This window comes from Diceros bicornis, chromosome 23 (assembly GCF_020826845.1).
Source record: "Diceros bicornis minor isolate mBicDic1 chromosome 23, mDicBic1.mat.cur, whole genome shotgun sequence".
Classification (NCBI taxonomy): Eukaryota; Metazoa; Chordata; class Mammalia; order Perissodactyla; family Rhinocerotidae; genus Diceros; species Diceros bicornis.
In genome coordinates this window covers 45,239,506-45,258,917 of record NC_080762.1, presented here as the reverse complement: position 1 = coordinate 45,258,917, position 19,412 = coordinate 45,239,506, and the positions used below count along the sequence as shown (strand labels likewise).

General features: G+C 36.6%; 1 protein-coding gene across 2 annotated transcripts in view; it reads left to right on the top strand.

Moving 5' to 3' along the window:
* Nucleotides 1-16,773, top strand: part of ZNF292 (zinc finger protein 292) — a 94,217-nt gene extending 77,444 nt beyond the window's left edge. For both annotated transcript variants that reach the window (XM_058566671.1, XM_058566672.1), the window contains 2 exons: nucleotides 147-288; nucleotides 7,762-16,773. In XM_058566671.1, coding sequence (XP_058422654.1) covers nucleotides 147-288; nucleotides 7,762-14,916 — 7,297 coding nt within the window. In that variant the 3' untranslated portion in view covers nucleotides 14,917-16,773. The remainder of the gene's footprint in view (nucleotides 1-146; nucleotides 289-7,761) is intronic.
* The last annotated feature ends 2,639 nt before the right edge of the window (nucleotides 16,774-19,412 follow it).

Below are 19,412 nucleotides of genomic sequence, written 5' to 3'. Positions count from 1 at the left end.
GAGATCTGTCTTCTTGCTTTTAAACTTAATTCCACATGTGGAATTGGAATCTAAAAGCAGTTTTAATTTCAAATGTAATGAACTGACATAGTCCATGATTATTACATTACTGCTCCAACTTATTTTTTATACTTTTTTTCTTTTAGGGAACTCACTCTCTTTTGGAGTAAATTACAGCAAAGAGTAGAACCATCTATACAAGTGTACCTAGAAAGATGTCGTCAACTTTCTTTGTTAACCAAGACGGTATATCACATTTTCTTCCTGATTAAAGTTATTAATTCAGAGGTAAGAATAATCAAGATATCTTTTAGTAATTTAAAATATATAAATTGTCTTTAATAAAAGACTTTAACTGTATTATTTTGGCACCTTTTACAAGTGATTTTTATTTCATTTAGTATTTTGAAAATTGATTTACTTAATAGTTTGGGACATTTGATATAGAAAAACCTAAAAATGCAAATGAGATCCAGGGGCTTGCTCTTAGCCTGAAAAAAAACTAATGTATAATACTTTTATTATTCTACAATTTTTACTCCTAGGTGTTATACTATTTTGATAATTTGGCTCTATAGAAATTTAGAGAGTGTAAAGAGAAATATAGAGATAGCTTCCTTTGCTATCAGTCTGGCAGATTACATTATCTAAAAAGGCTGCTTCTACAAAACACCCAGAAATACTTGATAAAATAAAACTGACATCTTTTTTAATGTATAGCAGCTGAGATTGCAAGAATATTAGGGAAATCTCTAGGCTCAAAATGAAGACAAATCTAAAAACGGGAGCAGAAAGCTTGAGCTGATGCTGGGCCTCCTAGCCTGGTGCGGATTGGGATATGTTACTAGTTGCAGTAACTAAGGGGTTTAAGTTTTAATATGCACACAGGGACAGTAGATAGCTATATGGGAATAGGAGATAAGATCTTGGACACTCTCAAATTGGGGAGTTAGAACTGAGCTCTGTGTCCCCTTCCCCCCTCCTCCAATCTTTGAAGTTCTATAATGTTATTGAAAATTAGACTAGGAAAATATTACTCTCTAACACAAATGGATGATAGGGAACCTTGTGCATGTCCAACTGGGCGGTGGGTCAGAGGAGAAAATGTTTCCTCTAAGTTGTAACCATAGGTCTGCCCTCACACAGATTCGGGGTCCAAATTTACTATACCTGTACAGTCCAGGAATCCCCATGCCAAGTAAGTAATGTTTAAGAAGGTAAGGATGGACTCCTGGGCTTGTAATACCTGGGATACCTGGCAGAAGCAAATGCAGAACTGCTTTGGAGGGACGTACTCTCAATACAGGATTCTCAGACAAAGCCCTACTTAGATGAGTTCTTGATCAAGATTTATAAAACATGAAACAGTCTGCCATGAGAGAATTTTAGCAGAGAGAAATAACAATAGGATTAAACATGCAAGGATAAAAACTGTAAATTACATATATTTAAAGACAGAATAAGGAATTAAAGCGTGAGAAAGATACTATCAAAATGACCAAGCAGATTTTAAAAAGTCAGAAGAACTTTGAGTAATAAAAAAAAAGTCATTGAAATAAAAATACTTTACAAGTGGATTAAACACAACTAAAGAGAGAAGAGAAGTAATGAGCAGAAGTTGCATATGTGTTTCCATTTATTTAGTAACTAAATCAGAATCCAGGTTTTACAAAATTAATTTATTTTCTTACAGTAGTTTATTTTCTACATTCCTTGTAGGAATGCAGTTGATTTCCATTTTCAATGTACACGGAAGACACTTTCCAAAGGTGCTACCATTGCATAGAATGGGATGCCAAACAGTTTTTAGGAATCCTTGAAAACTGGGATGCAGCATGACAAGAAGTATTTTTAAAATAATGTGTTATTTGTTTGAAAGCAGAGACCAAAAGACACTCTCCTATCCCCCTTTAAAAGTACCTTTTGGACACACATGTATGGTGACGGACAATAATTAGACTACTGGGGGTGAGCACGATGAAATCTATTCAGAAATTGATAAATAATAATGTATACCCAGAATTACACAATGTTATAAATCATTATGATCTCAATAAAGTTACTGGGAAAAAAAGGTACCTTTTAAAATCTGTAGTCAATAAATCTTGTATGCATCTTCATTTTTCTCTCCTGAAATAATTTCATTTTCAAGAGTAAAGAACAGGAATGAATCCTGCCACTTGCTAGTTTTTCTCTGTCAACCCTGTTAACTCATTCTGATTTTTCATTTTATATATTGTGGTGCTGCAATTAAAAAAAAAAAAACTTAAAACAGTGATAAGTTTCTTGGAAAATTACTATGCATTTTTAAAACAGAGGTTGTGCCACTGATTTATATTTGAGTTAAAGAGCAGCATGACAAAGTAGAAGGGACTTGGAACTAGAAGCCTGACAAACTAGGTATAAATCTTGACTTGCTGTTGACCACCTGGTAAGCTTAATTACTTTGGATTTCATTTCTTAATCAGATGAATCGAGAAGGTTTGAAAAAGTGACTCTCCTCCCTCAACCTCACCCCCATGCATAAGGAGACCGTTGTTAGAGAGGGGGAAACACTTGGGCAAGAGCTACACTGTCTGTTATGGTAGCCGTTAGCCACTTATGGCTGTTTAATTTAAATTAAGTAAAATGTAAAATTCCATTCTTCAGTCACAATAGCCACATTTTAGGTGCTCAGTAGCCCCGTCTAGCTAGTGACGACCATATTGAACAGCACAGATAAAGAACATTTCCATTGTCGAAGACAGTTCTGTTGAGTAGTGGCTTTCTAGAGAGACTTTGAGTTCAGAAGTAAAGCACATAAAAAAGCAGTTAAAAGCTTGGGGAAGTTGGCCAGGGGAGCAGACTTATTGACAAGGATAATGTGCAGCATCGTAATTGCTCTGCCCCCGAAATCTTGTTTCTCATTGCATAAAATATTTTCCCTTTGTTTTTTTCTTTCTGAAATCTAATCAAGCAGAGGTTTTACCTTAATACTAGAATCATAGATTATTGTTGTTTTAGGACTGAAAGAGACCTTAAAGTTATACTGTAGTGACTAGGTTGTAGTGTAACTCCTCATTTTTCACATGGTGAAATTTAGCCTCAAGGTTAAGTGATTTGGGTTAACTAGTGGCCCTCTTTTTTTCTAAACTCCAGGAGTTGTTGAAGACGATTGGCCAGCTTCTCACATATTAACTTAAAATAGTGTCCTTCTTAAACTCTAATTGAGATCTGCAAAGGAAATGGAGCAGAAGCTTGATCCATCTTTTTTTTTTTTTTTTTGTGAGGAAGACTAGCCCTGAGCTAACATCAGTAGCCAATCCTCCTCTTTTTGCTGAGGAAGGTTGGCCCTGGGCTAACATCCACGCCCATCTTCCTCTACTTTATATGTGGGATGCCTGCCACAGCATGGCTTGATAAGCAGTGCGTAGCTCTGCGCCCGGGATCCAAACCTGCAAACCCCGGGCCGCCACTGAAGCAGAGCCTGCAAACTTAACCACTATGCCACCAGGCTGGCCCCTTGGTCCATCTTTTTATTCATGCTTTTTCCTAGACCCCTGATGTTAAAAGAGTTGAACAATATAGCCCTGCCTTTAAGGATTTCATAGTCTGTTGATGGAGACACACAGACAGTTGCAGTGTAATATGGGTCTTTCTATTATAGTAGAATAAGACTCACACGTTGCATAGCACAGTGCGTGGTATAAAGTAGGTGCTGAATGAATAAAAGAAATGGGCCAACTAACCCACTTGTCTGTTCGACTTTCAAATAGTGATGGCCAGACAAAGCAGGAGGGGCAAGTGTTCTAGTAACAGAAAAAGCATGTCAAGTGGTATAAAGAAAAATCTGTTTTCTCCTCTATTCACTACTCACTGAATACTTGTGGTCACCAAGAGTGTGGAGATTTTTTTCAACACCAAGCAGTTCTCTGATTCTCCAGACACTGGCTGGGTGTCCTACAATTTAACTCAATTCTGATACTTCTATACCTGGAGATAACATCAGATCTCACAGGTTAAGGGCTCAGTCCCACAAGACTGCCCCGTCCCCCCATTTCAGATACAAGTTGCAAGTCCAGGTTGTCACCTGTGCTTCTGACCAATTGGCTATAAATCAGAGGTTCCCATGACCCCCTTTTCAGATTCAATTAACTTGTTAGAGTGGCTCACAGAACTCAGGAAGACAGTTTACCTACCAGATTACCAGTTTATAATAAAAAGATAAACTCAGGAAGAGCCAGGTGGAAGAGATGCACAGGGCAAGGTTAGGGGGAAGGGGCAAGCTCCCAATCTCCATGTATTTACCAACTCAGAAGCTCCCTAAACCCAGTTCTTTTGGAGTTTTTATGGAGGCTTCATTATGTAGGCATGATTGATTAAATCATTGGCAGTTGATGATTGATTCAACCACCAGCAACCTCCAACCTCTCTCTCCTTCTTGGAGGTGGGGGTGGAGGGCTGAAAGTTCCAACCGCTAATCACAGGTTGGTTCCCCTGGCAACAGCCCTTTTGCTTTGGTTATCTAGGGACTTTCCAAAAATCACCTCATTAACATAAACTTCTGGTGTGGTTGAAAGGGCCTTATTATGAATAACAAAAAACACCTATTTCACCTTTAAGGCTGGAGCTATTTTAGGAGCTGGGAACAAAAGATGCCCCTGTAGCTCTTATCACTTAGAAAATTACAAAGGTTTTAGGAGCTATCTGCTAGGAACCGTGGTTGAAGACCAAAATATGTATTTCTTATTATATTACAATATCACAAGTGGTATCAAGACAAATGAGGGAAATGGCATATTTGAGTGAAGACCAAAATATGTATTTCTTATTATGTTACAATATCACAAGTGGTATCAAGACAAATGAGAGAAATGGCATATTTGAGAAAATACGGTTAGCTCAGTTTGCCTGGAATATAGGCTATTTGGGTAGGTGGAAAGAAAAAATGAGGCTAGACCAGATGAAACATAGGTCAGATTGTGAAGGCCCTTTTGTACTGCACGATAAGAAGTTTATATTTAATTCTGAAATACATAGGTAACCATTTAAGAATTTTAAAGCAGGGTAAGACATGATGCTATGGGTGAAGGGGGAAGGACTGAATGGGCTGTACATGGGAAACTAGTATCAGTGTATAAGCCTTGGGTAGTTTTGGGTCAAGGATACTGGGCAGCCAGAGGAAAGGAACAGAAAAACGAGTACCAAAAATAAAACTTTGCATTTTTCAGAAGCTTGCCTGGTGCTGCGCCAGTGCTAGAAACCGGGCTGAGTCTAATCCACCTCTGAATTGATATCACTTAGCTTTCTGCTCCTGTGACTCATAAATTCAAACTGGTACTATCAGTACTTTTTATTAACTTATGTTATTAATTAGGTAGATTTAGACAGGCTTATCACTCATTTAATCAAATTGTTTTTATGGGAAATGGTGAATTCAAGCTCAGCTTTAAAAACACACTTGTTATATAACCAGTTCATGCTTTGAATATTGCCTGTAAACTTAATTTTCAATCACATACACAGAGACAAAGATGAAAATTCAGAAGAAAAAAGTTTTGATATAGTTTGTTGTTTTTATTGGTGTTATTTGTTGAGCTTTTAAATTTATTTACAACATTAGGATGTTTTTAAAGCAAATCTGTTCAAAGCTATTTGCCCTTAATGAGTTGAAATGAACCCTTGAATCCAATAGCAGACTGTGTTAGAATAGGGATGTCAGTTGAGTTCCTCTCTGAAATAGTTTTAGTTGCATTTTCTAAGCAATAAGTAGAATTTTGTAGTCAGCTTTTGTCGTTTCTGGAGAAAGGGCTTAATGTTCATATGACAGAAAATAGTTACAGTTACCTTCCTCAAGGCAGATAAGCTTCATCCGCAAATCCTATGTTCTCTGAGTCCTTTCTTAAAGACATTCTTTCTCCCTCATTTCCTGAATTTTCTAAATAAGTACAGCCTCTTCCAGAATTCTTTCCCTCTACATATTTACCAGTCCTTCTGACATATGACTGTATTATCACTTCAGATCGTCTTTATGGTAGACTTGGCCTTTGATTCCTCCAAGACTTCTTTCTTCAAACCCTCCTCTCTCTCATATGCAGCTTCACTGACCACATGTCTTTTTCTTTCATGTTATAACAGAGTGGCCTAATTGTCCCCTATTATTGGTAGCTCCTAAGTCATGTAACAGAGATGTGAATGTTTTATTGTAGAAGTTTTCTGGTTCAGATCTATCTCAAAATTGTATAAAATAACTATATAAGTTTATGTGAGAGCTGGAGATAACCATGTGGTCCCTGCTCTTTCCCAGTTGACCTTTCTTCACGGTCGCTTTTTTTTTTTTTTTTTTTTGTGAGGAACATCAGCCCTGAGCTAACATCCGTGCTAATCCTCCTCTTTTTGCTGAGGGAGACCGGCTCTGAGCTAACATCTATTGCCAATCCTCCTCCTTTTTTTTCCCCCCAAAACCCCAGTAGATAGTTGTATGTCGTAGTTGCACATCCTTCTAGTTGCTGTATGTGGGACGCGGCCTCAGCGTGGCTGGAGAAGTGGTGCATGGGTGTGCGCCCGGGATCCGAACCCGGGCCACCAGTAGCGGAGCGCGCGCACTTAACCGCTAAGCCACGGGGCCGGCCCCGTCACTATCGCTTTTTAAGAATAGGTCTCATATCTGTTCTTCTTGGTCTTTGTGCCCTTGCTTTTCCTAAAATCAGGACCAGTTCAGTATCCCAGCCTCCTTCCCTCACTCTCCTTTTGGCCCACAAATCTAAGCTTCTGTTTTAGTGTAAAATATTTTATTAAAATATTTTATTTCCTTCTTAACCTCTGAAAATATAAGCTCTATCGGCTTTTTTGACTTCTTTTCTTTGTTGCCGTTTGATCTTATATCACAGGTATTCCATACCCATGAATGTAGCCACATCTTGTGGCTGGCTTGTTTCTCAAATATTTATGTTCCCTTTTAGCCTTTTAAAACTGATTTTTACCTCTTCACTACATGTATCTTTCAAATGACTCTTAACTTACATTACTGCCATCTTATAATAATAGTTTAAGATGCTAATTTGAAAGGAAAAAAGTTTATTGTGTCTCCTTCTACTCCTAATTCTTAAGGTGGTTCAGCCATGAGGTACGTGATTTGGCATTCAATTTTATGATAGAACTAGAATCCCCACTATTAAGGATCAAATAACTTTATTCTGTTAGAAGTGAAAATCTCCTTTCATTACTAATAAGTTAGGAAATATGGAGACATTCTCAGTTTTGTAATTGGGTTAAGAGGATTTGTTTCTGAAGGATTGCAAATATAAACTTAGAAAGTGAGATTTTTGATAAAGGAAGTGAGATTTATGATAAAGTTAATGACATTTATTGATCACTTGCTGTGTGCCAAGCATTATACTAAATTATGCCAGGTACTTTAGGTATATAATATCCATTAATACAGCAATTTTATGAAGTTTAAATGCTGTTTTGATCTCTGTTTTATAAATGGGATAGGAAAAGTCAGAGAAGTTAAATAACTTCCAAGTTTGCCTAGCTATTAGATGATTTTCTACCCAGGTCTTATCTTAGCTCCCCATGCTTATGTTTTTTCTGCTGTTCTATACAGTTCATTTTACACACACACACACCAGGCTAAGCTGCAGTGCTTTCGAAGGTGCATCTTTTTGTATGTTGGCTGGTGCAAAATTTGAGAGAAGCAAACCTCAAATTTAAAATTTCTAAATTCACAAATCTGTGTTGATTAGTGTGAGTTAACATTTCCTATTTGCTTTTTCACAGACTGAAGGGGCTGGTCTTGCCACCTGTATAGAACTGTGTGTAAAAGCTCTTCGCTTGGAATCTACAGAAAATACTGAAGTGAAAGTATCTATTTGCAAGACCATTTCGTGCTTGTTGCCTGATGATCTGGAAGTTAAACGTGCTTGTCAACTGAGTGAATTTCTTATTGAGCCTACAGTAGATGCATATTATGCTGTGGAAATGTTGTATAACCAGCCAGACCAGAAATACGATGAAGAGAATCTTCCAATACCAAATTCTCTACGTTGTGAGCTCTTGCTTGTATTGAAAACTCAGTGGCCCTTTGATCCAGAATTCTGGGATTGGAAAACCTTAAAACGACAATGTCTTGCATTAATGGGGGAAGAAGCATCCATAGTGTCTTCAATAGATGAACTAAATGACAGTGAAGTTTACGAAAAAGTAGTAGACTACCAGGAAGAGATTAAAGAAACTTCTATGAATGGACTTTCTGGTGGAGTTGGTGCTAATTCTGGCCTTCTTAAAGACATTGGTGATGAAAAGCAGAAGAAGAGAGAGATAAAACAATTGAGAGAGAGGGGATTTATATCTGCTAGGTTTAGGAATTGGCAAGCCTACATGCAATATTGTGTGCTGTGTGACAAAGAATTCCTTGGTCATAGAATAGTACGACATGCTCAGAAACATTACAAAGATGGGATTTACAGTTGCCCCATTTGTGCAAAGAACTTTAATTCTAAAGAAACTTTTGTCCCTCATGTCACATTGCATGTTAAACAATCTAGTAAAGAGAGACTAGCAGCTATGAAACCATTAAGAAGATTGGGAAGACCTCCTAAGGTCACAACTACCAATGAGAATCAGAAGATTAATGCTGTGGCCAAGCAGGAACAGCGGCCTATAAAAAAGAACAGTCTCTATTCAACAGACTTCATAGTATTTAATGACAATGATGGTTCAGATGATGAGAATGATGACAAAGATAAATCTTATGAACCAGAAGTGATCCCAGTCCAGAAACCAGTACCTGTTAATGAATTTAATTGCCCTGTAACTTTTTGTAAAAAGGGCTTTAAGTACTTTAAAAATTTAATTGCTCATGTAAAGGGGCATAAGGATAATGAAGATGCCAAGCGCTTTCTTGAAATGCAAAGCAAAAAAGTTATTTGCCAGTACTGTAGACGGCATTTTGTAAGTGTGACTCATCTCAATGATCACTTACAAATGCACTGTGGCAGTAAACCATATATCTGTATACAGATGAAATGTAAGGCTGGTTTTAATAGTTATGCAGAGCTCTTAACCCACCGAAAGGAGCATCAAGTCTTTAGAGCAAAGTGTATGTTTCCTAAATGTGGCAGAATTTTTTCAGAAGCTTATTTACTATATGATCATGAAGCACAGCATTATAATACCTATACTTGTAAGTTCACAGGTTGTGGTAAAGTTTATCGTTCTCAGAGTGAGCTAGAAAAGCATCTGGATGATCACAGTACTCCTGAAAAAGTGCTGCTTCCCGAAGACCAACTTAATTCATCTGGAGCTTCTGTTCAGCCTTGCGCAGAGAATCAGAATGCAGAAGAGAATACTGAGAAAGAGAGATCTGTGCTTCCTTCAGAAAATAACACTGAAAACACCTTACCAGCAGATGCAAATGATGCTTGGGATAAAAGCAAGGCAGAACCAGCTGTGACCAAACAAGACCCAGTTTCTGCGTCCGAGCTCAGGCAAGCTGATGGACCACTGTCAAATGGTTTGGAAAATCCTGCTACTACTCCTCTGCTCCAGGCCAGTGAAGTAGCTGTGTCCATTAAGGTGTCCCTCAATCAGGGGATTGAGAGTAACTTTGGAAAGCAAGAAAGCTCAACTGTAGAAGGCAATGGTGAATCACTGGCCACAAACTTACATACACCAGTTGAGGTTACTTGTAATGATTTGTGTCATCCAGGTTTCCAAGAGAGAAAAGAACAGGATTGCTTTAATGAAGTGCAGATTACTCAGAATTCTTTAGTAAATTCTGAAACCCTCAAAATAGGTGACCTTACCCCACAAAACTTAGAAAGACAAGTGAACAATCTGATGACCTTTTCTGTGCAAAATCAGGCAGGATTTCAAAACAGTTTATCAACTTCCAAGTTCGAATGTGGAGGTAATGTTAAAACATCGTCCAATCTTTATAGCTTTCCTCTTAAGACATTAGAAAGTATCACATTTGTTCCCCCACAGCCCAGCCTAACTAGTTCTTTAGGAACTCCATCAGTGCCTCCAAAAGCACCAGTTCAGAAATTCAGTTGCCAGGTTGAGGGATGTACTCGAACCTATAATTCTTCACAGAGTATTGGGAAACACATGAAGACAGCACACCCTGACCAGTATGCTGCGTTTAAAATGCAGCGCAAAAATAAAAAAGGTCAGAAATCTAACAACTTAAATACACCAAATAATGGAAAGTTTGTTTATTTTTTGCCATCACAGGTGGGCAGCTCTAATAGTGCATTTTTTACACCACAGACCAAAGCCAATGGGAATCCCACTTGTTCAAATCAGTTGCAGCATGTCTCACCTTCCATTTTTCCAGCTCATTTCGCAAGTTTGTCCACTCCACTGTTGCCCTCTGTGGAAAGTGTCATAAATCCAAATATACCTTCTCAGGATAAAAATGAACAAGGTAGTGGTATGTTATGTTCCCAAATGGAAAATTTATCTAATACTGCCTTGCCAGCACAAATGGAAGATCTAACCAAAACAGTTTTGCCTTTGAATATTGACGGTGGCTCAGATCCTTTCCTTCCTTTACCTGCAGAAAGTAGTTCAATGTCTCTCTTCCCTTCACCAGCAGATAGTGGGACTAATTCTGTTTTTTCTCCAATGGAAAATAATACAAATCATTTTTCCTCACAGATTGAAGGAAACACTAATTCTTTTCTAAAGGGAAGTAATGGTGAAAGTGCAGTTTTTCCTTCACAACTGAATGTTGCAAATGACTTCAGTAGCACCAGTGCCCAACAGTCTGCATCTGAAAAAGTTAAAAAAGACCGTGGGCGGGGCCCAAACGGGAAGGAAAGAAAACCCAAGCACAACAAAAGGGCCAAATGGCCTGCAATTATCAGAGATGGGAAATTTATCTGCAGCAGGTGTTACAGGGCTTTTACTAATCCCAGATCTCTGGGTGGACACTTGTCTAAGCGATCTTATTGTAAACCACTGGATGGAGCAGAAATTGCTCAAGAACTTCTGCAGAATAATGGACAGCCTTCTCTTCTTGCCAGCATGATTCTCTCCACAAATGCAGTAAATTTGCAGCAGCCTCAGCAGTCTACCTTCAATCCAGAAGCGTGTTTTAAAGATCCATCATTCCTGCAACTTCTTGCTGCTGAAAATCGCTCTTCAACATTTTTACCAAATACGTTTCCTCGGACTGGTGTGACTAACTTTAATACGAGTGCTAGTCAAGAAGGAAGTGAAATTATTAAACAGGCTTTGGAAACTGCTGGTATTCCCAGTACATTTGAGGGTGCCGAAATGCTTTCTCATGTTCCAACAGGTTGTGTCTCAGAAACAGCACAAGTAAATGCAACAGTGATGCCAAATCCAACTGTGCCAACCCTGTTGCAGGCTGTATGCCACCCAAACCCCCTGCTGACAAGCCAGAATCGGACACCAAACCCCAAAACTTCCTCCATTGAGGAATGCAGCAGTTTGCCTGTTTTTCCAACAAATGACCTACTACTGAAGACTGTTGAAAATGGTTTGTGTTCTAGTTCATTCTCTGATTCTAGTGGACCATCACAAAATTTTACCAGTACTAGTTCACGTGTTTCAGTTATAAGTGGTCCTCAGAACACAAGGCCCAGTCATTTAAATAAAAAGGGAAACAGTGCTTCGAAGAGAAGAAAGAAAGTTGCTCCTCCACTGATTGCACCTAATGCTTCCCAAAACTTGGGAACGAGTGACTTAACAGCAGTGGGACTTATAGCAAAGAGTATTGAGATACCAACTACTAACCTTCATTCAAACGTAATTTCAAATTGTGAACCTCAGGGTTTGGTGGAAAATCTAACACAAAAATTAAATAATGTTGACAATCAGTTACTTATGACTGATGTGAAAGAAAACTTCAAAACCAATCTTGAGTCCCATACAGTGTTAGCTCCTTTAACATTAAAAACTGAAAATGGTGATTCTCAAATGATGGCTTTGAATTCATGCACAACGTCAGTAAATTCTGATTTGCAGATTTCTGAAGACAATGTTATACAAAACTTTGAAAAGACTCTTGAAATTATTAAAACTGCTATGAATTCTCAGATACTTGAGGTAAAAAGTGCATCTCAGGGTGTTGGTGAAACATCACAGAATGCTCAAATAAGTTATAACATTCAGCTTCCTGCAGTAAACACTGTAGAAAATAACAAATTACCTGAGTCTTCTCAGTTTTCCTCCTTCATTGGTGTCATGCCGACGAAAAGTAACCTTCCTCAGTCTGAAGTATTGCATAAGGAGGATCAAATACAGGAAATTTTAGAAGGCTTACAGAAATTAAAATTAGAAAATGACCTGTCTACTCCAGCATCCCAGTGTGTACTAATAAATACATCAGTGACACTGACTCCCACTGCTATTAAATCAATTCCAAATGTCACAGTTGTTCAGCCAGTTTCTGAAATTATAAACAACATTCAGTTTAGTGACAAAGTTAATAAACCTTTTGTGTGTCAAAACCAAGGCTGTAATTACAGTGCTATGACAAAGGATGCACTCTTTAAGCACTATGGTAAAATACATCAATACACTCCAGAGATGATTCTTGAAATTAAGAAAAATCAATTGAAATTTGCTCCATTTAAATGTGTAGTACCTACATGTACAAAAACATTTACAAGAAATTCTAATCTCCGGGCACACTGTCAGTTGGTACATCATTTTACAACAGAAGAAATGGTAAAGTTAAAAATAAAAAGGCCTTATGGAAGAAAATCTCAGAGTGAACATTTGTCAGCCCCACGAATTACACAAGTAAAAAGACAGCTAGCTATGACAGAGGAAAATAAAAGAGAATTCCAGCCTGCTTTAGAATTGGGAGCAGTGAAGGAAAATGCCCTCAGTAATGTAGCAGTGATCCCAGAAAAGCAACTTATAGAAAAAAAAAGTCCTGAAAAAAACGAAAATTTTTCGCAAGTGATTACAATTACTTCTGAACAATGTAATACATTTTCTCTCACAAACATGCAAACCAAAGGACGGAAAGTTAGGAGACATAAAAGAGAAAAGGAGGAGAAAAAACGCAAGAAGCCAGTTTCTCAATCCCTTGAGTTTCCAACAAGATATAGTCCCTACAGACCTTATCGATGTGTTCACCAGGGTTGTTTTGCTGCCTTTACAATACAACAAAACTTAATTCTGCATTACCAGGCTGTACACAAATCAGATCTACCTGCATTTTCTGCAGAGGTTGAAGAGGAAAGCGAAGCTGTTAAAGAAAGTGAAGAAATTGAAACTAAACAAACTGTGAAAGAATTTCGATGTCAGGTGAGTGACTGTTCTCGAATTTTCCAAGCAATTACTGGCCTAATACAACACTACATGAAACTTCATGAAATGACTCCTGAGGAAATTGAAAGTATGACTGCTTCTGTGGATGTTGGGAAATTTCCATGTGACCAGTTAGAATGTAAATCTTCATTTACCACATATTTGAACTATGTTGTTCATCTTGAGGCAGACCATGGAATTGGGATAAGGGGAAGTAAAACTGAAGAAGATGGCATATACAAGTGTGACTGTGAAGGCTGTGACCGTATATATGCGACTCGGTCTAATCTCCTCCGACACATTTTTAATAAGCATAACGACAAACATAAAGCTCATTTGATTCGGCCAAGAAGATTAACACCTGGCCAGGAAAATATATCAAGCAAGGCAAACCAAGAAAAGACGAAGTCTAAACATCGGGGGACAAAACACAGATCTGGAAAGGAAGGAGTCAAAATGCCTAAGACCAAACGAAAGAAAAAAAATAATTTAGAAAACAAGAATGCAAAGATTGTGCAGATAGAAGAAAATAAGCCTTATTCTCTGAAACGTGGAAAGCACGTATATTCTATAAAGGCTAGAAATGATGCTTTGTCTGAGTGTACAAGCAGATTTGTGACCCAGTATCCATGTATGATAAAGGGATGTACATCAGTTGTTACAAGTGAAAGCAATATAATTAGACATTATAAATGCCATAAATTATCTAAGGCATTTACATCACAACACCGCAATCTTCTTATTGTCTTCAAAAGGTGTTGCAACTCACAGGTAAAGGAAACTTCTGAGCAAGAAGTTGATAAGAATGATGTGAAAGACTCTGACACATGTGTATCAGAGAGCAATGATAACTCAAGAACAACTACAGTTCCACAGAAAGAGGTTGAAAAAAATGAAAAAGACGAAATGGATGAGCTGACAGAATTGTTTATTACAAAACTAATAAATGAAGACAACAACACAAGTGCGGATGCTCAAGCTCACATGTCTTCAAATGTAAGTAATGATTTTAAGGAAAATAACCCCTGCCAGTCAGAAAAACAAAAAGCAAGTAACTTGAAGAGAGTTAATAAAGAAAAAAATGTCTCTCAAAATAAAAAGAGGAAAGTTGAAAAAGCTGAACCAGCATCGGCGGTTGAGTTAAGTAGTGTGCAGAAAGAGGAAGAAACTGCTGTTGCAATTCAAACCACTGAGGAGCATCCTGCATCTTTTGACTGGAGCTCATTTAAACCAATGGGATTTGAAGTATCATTTCTGAAGTTTCTTGAGGAGTCTGCAGTGAAGCAGAAGAAAAATACTGACAAAGACCATCCAAACAGTGGAAATAAAAAAGGATCCCATTCAAATTCAAGAAAAAATATTGACAAGACTGCTGTGACTAGTGGAAATCATGTATGTTCTTGTAAAGAAAGTGAAACTTTTGTACAGTTTGCCAATCCATCACAGCTTCAGTGCAGTGATAATGTAAAAATTGTTTTAGACAAGACTCTTAAAGATTGCACCGAGCTTGTCTTAAAGCAGCTTCAGGAAATGAAACCTACCGTCAGTCTGAAAAAACTTGAAGTACATTCAGATGATCCAGATGTGTCTATTATGAAAGAAATCAGTATGGGTAAAGCCACAGGGAGAGGGCAGTACTGATAACTAATGTACTATAAATACATTATTTACAGTTTTATTTTACATGGGAAGCCATCAAGCATGCTAGAATTGTGAAACTTTTTCATTTTTTGTTGTTGTTGACATGAATTAACCTGGCCAAAAAAAAAAAAAAGGAAAAAAAAAACATGACATGTGTCATGTAAAACTTTTTTTTATCCCTATGGGACTTGAGGAACAGAATCAGTACTTCAGTTATTGTAAATAGTTGAGCTAAACCTCAAATTTCTATCAACCAGTTGCCCTTCCCATGAACTAAACTGAATTATCTGTGTAATTGGTATGTTTCACCAGGTCACTGCTCATGTATAACAGTACTCTTTGTTTGTAGATACCTTTTTTGTATATATTTATTATTGTAAATCATTTGCTGCCACCAGCAGTATGTAAGTCTAAACTATTAAATGACACATTTATATTTGGAATTTTAATTTTTAACTGATGAAGTTTTTAAAATTGTTCCTTTGTTGTTTTAAATTAAGAATTTTTGAACTAAAACTAGAAACTCTACCATAGTTCATTGATTTTTACATAAAACATTTATTTACAGGATATCTCAAAATTACTTTTCACAAAGTAGGCACATTATATCAACACTTTGCTCTGCTTTGTAAATTTACCATCCAGAATTTTTGGATGGTATTCCTATAGTTTTTTTTTTTTTTTGCAGTGCTTCTAATTGGATATAGTTAATATGATTCCATGAAATATAATGGAAATGTGAATTAAGAATTTACTACATCAAAGATTTTAAATATTTGGTATTTAAAAAAAAATCCTTTGTGAATGTGATAGAAACTAGTAATGTGGAGCAGTGTAAATATTTGAGGTGGTGATTTGTGAAGTAGCCCAGTATTGCCTTAAATAAAATCACATTTCATTTCTTGTTTTATACATGTGATCTTATAAAGGTTTTTTTTTTTTCCATTTTCTGAGATTTGTAGATTGGTGTATAGCTTTAAACTGTATAAACTTTTGTGGAAAGATTTTTTTAAACATTTTTATAAATCTTAAAATTGGTATCATCAAAGTGAACCCATCTTGTGTTTATAAAATGCAAGAGTCCTTAACATTTATAATTACATAGATGAAACACTTTCTATAAGGAAGTTGGATGTTTTGATTTTACCGTTTATGGATGTTAGATTGTACAGATTTGTCTGTATTTTCCCACCATATCTAATGATACTTTTTTCATTAGATTGGTCTTGCAGAGCAGTATTAGTTGTTATAATTGATTATTTTGGTTATTTGGTATATAGTTAGCTCTTATAGTTTAGCTCTATTCACCATATTTATACTGTGGATTGAAGGCCAGAGAGAGAATTTATTTCAGCAGAGTTTGTGACCTTCATTTGAAGTCCAAGTAAAATTAGTACTGGAGACAAAAGAAAACGTCCTTTCAAATTTACTTTTGTTTCTGTTTGCCATAAATAGTAGCATTGATTTATGACTTTGTGTTTGTTATAAACCAGTTGCATTCACAATATTACTAGTTTGAGATATTGATGATATTGTGATGATATGAAAATATGTATATTCCCTGTGCAACATCAGATTTGCAGGAGAAGTGAAGCACTTAACATTAACTGAAATTGCTGGTACTCTGAATAAATAAGCATGGTCAAGGAGTGAATTATTTTCTTTTGGAAAATATTTTTTTTAATTTTATTATTAAAGTATTATAGTTTTATTTTTAGGGCCTAATGGGTTATTGAATAGTTGGTTTCACCTCCTTAAGGTTTATTACCATTATACATAAAACTTGACACATTAAAATCCCTACCCTTTGGTAAGCCCACTGTTATTTATTAAAATAAAAGTTGTTCTTATGGGTGATTAATACATGTTTTTTTCCCCTAAATTAACAATAACGTAACTTTGAATAATTTTAATATTAAATTTTGTTAACAACTGAATGTTTCCGTACAGTGTTCTTAGAAGTTGACCTATCTCTTAAAGGTAGGCATTTGGCAAAACTGCCCTATATATATAGTGCAGTAGCAAGTAGGTTTAATTCTGATGAATGTAGTGATGAGCCAGTGATAAGTGAAAATGCTGATGTATTGGGGCTTTTCTCTTGCTCATTGGCTTGAGAAGAGTGACCACCAGATATTTCTGTAATTGATCTCCTACATGTCAAAGGAAAGAGTTTGCCAACATTGAGTTAAATTTTTTATATTCCAGGTACTGTATGCTAAAAGTAATTATGGAAGAGTGGGCTTTTTAGCATGGAACAGAAAAATCAAATTATGGTATAAAATAAATATGAATTTAGAGAACAGCATGTTGGTAAAATTTGATATAGAATGTAATGCCTAAGTATTCAAAAAGAATCATAAAGTATTTTTCATGGTATACTATACTTTTCCTCCATCTATTGTCTTGAGATATTTTCTTCCTATAGCCTAAATTTGCTGCAGGGTTCATCCTTAAAAATGGGATTTTTTTTCCTATTCTAAACCCAAAGAATTTGAATCTTACAGATCAGAACATGTTATTCAAAATACATCATTGTGTTAAGTGAAAGTTAACAGTTTGGCATATTTGCAGCAATGTTAAATTCAGCGTAGTTCAATTATTATTTTAAAAGGCGAGACAGAGATAAAATTTTAACCAGGCAAATTTTGGTCATCAGTTAAGCAAACACAGTTGCTATAGCTGTTAAGATAAAAGTATATAAATACTACAGCTAGAGACATCAAAGAGGAAATGCTCTTTTTCAGGGAAAAGGAGCTAGGTGGTTATGAAAGTCTTTGTAGAAGAGATGAGTCTTGAAAGATGAATGAGTAGTCGTCGGATGGTCAGAGGGGAAAAGGGAATTCTAGGCATGGAGGTATGAAGCGGCATAGTGCATTTGCAGTATTCATGTGGTCCGTTGGAAAGATTAGAGTTGGAGAAGCTGAAGAAGCAAATCGGCCAGCTCATGAAGGTTCTTGTATGCCATATTTAGTCTTTATCTTGGTTTTTGGTTTCTTGTTTTTTTTTTTTTTTAAATGGTTACTGAATGCATTTAATTTTAACAATTTGATCAGGTACCAGTTTTAGAAAGATAGTTGATACTATATAGAGGATAGATTGGATAAGTTCGAAATTAAAAGCAGAGAAACTTGAAATAGTCCAGGCAAAAAATGATGGGAGCCAGAAGAAAGAGAATGTTAATGGAGTTGAGAAAGAGACTAATGGATATGAGAAGTGTTAAAAAGTAGAGCAGTAAGGCAGCCTTGTTCAAAATGTTTATTGTGAGATACTAGTGGGTTGGAAGGTGAGGTCTGTAATCAGAGAAGTTTTCTAAGCTGAATGTTATAGTTCCCCCTTAAGGAATCCAGTGCATATTAGCATATTAAAGACTGATACGTTCTACTGTACAGAAAACATGTTAACTGTTAAAGTAAAATTCCCAGACTTAAATGACCATGAAAACATTTTTTTTTTTTAATGTTAATACTTAGGTATATCCCACTGAATTACTGTTCTAAGGAACACACTTTGGGAAACACTGATCTAAAATGGCATTTTTTCAGCCAGGGCTAATAATCGGGTGTGCACCAATGTGACTGCTTCAGCTGTTTACAAATGGTTATTACTCTGATTGGTCAATTTATCCATTCCAACTGATTAACTGTATTGTTTGTTAATGTTTTTTTTTTATTGATGTTTTAATGGTTTTTAACATTGTGAAATTTTGGGTTGTGCATTTTTGTTTGTCCATCACCATATATGTGACTCCCTTCACCCCTTGTGCCCACCCCCCACCCCCACTGCCCCTGGTAACCACAGTACAGTTTTCTCTGTCCATGTGTTGGTTTATATTCCACATATGAGTGAGATCATACAGTGTTTGTCTTTCTCTTTCTGGCTTATTTCACTTAACATAATACATTCCAGGCCCATCCATGTTGTTGCAAATGGGACGATTTTGTCTTTTTTTTATGGCTGAGTAGTATTCCGTTGTATATATATACCACATTTTCTTAATCCAGTCATCAGTCGAGGGACACTTAGGTTGCTTCCACTTCTTGGCTATGGTGAATAATGCTGCAATGAACATAGGGGTGCATAAGCCTCTTTGGATTGTTGATTTCAGGTTTGTTGGATAGATTCCCAGTAATGGGATGGCTGGGTCATAGGGCATCTCTACTTTTAAGTCTTTGAGGAATCTCCATACCGTTTTCCATAGAGGCTGCGCCAGTTTGCATTCCCACCAGCTGTGTATGAGGGTTCCTGTTTCTCCACATCCTCTCCAACACTTGTTTTTTGTCTTGCTGATTATAGCCATTCTAACGGGCGTGAGGTGGTATCTTAGTGTTGTTTTGATTTGCATTTCCCTGATGATTAGTGATGTTGAACATCTTTTCATGTGCCTTTTGGCCATCTGTATATCTTCTTTGGAGAAGTGTCTGTTCATTTCCTCTGCCCATTTTTTGATCGGGTGGTTTTTTTGTTGTTCAGTTGTGTGAGTTCTTTATATATTATGG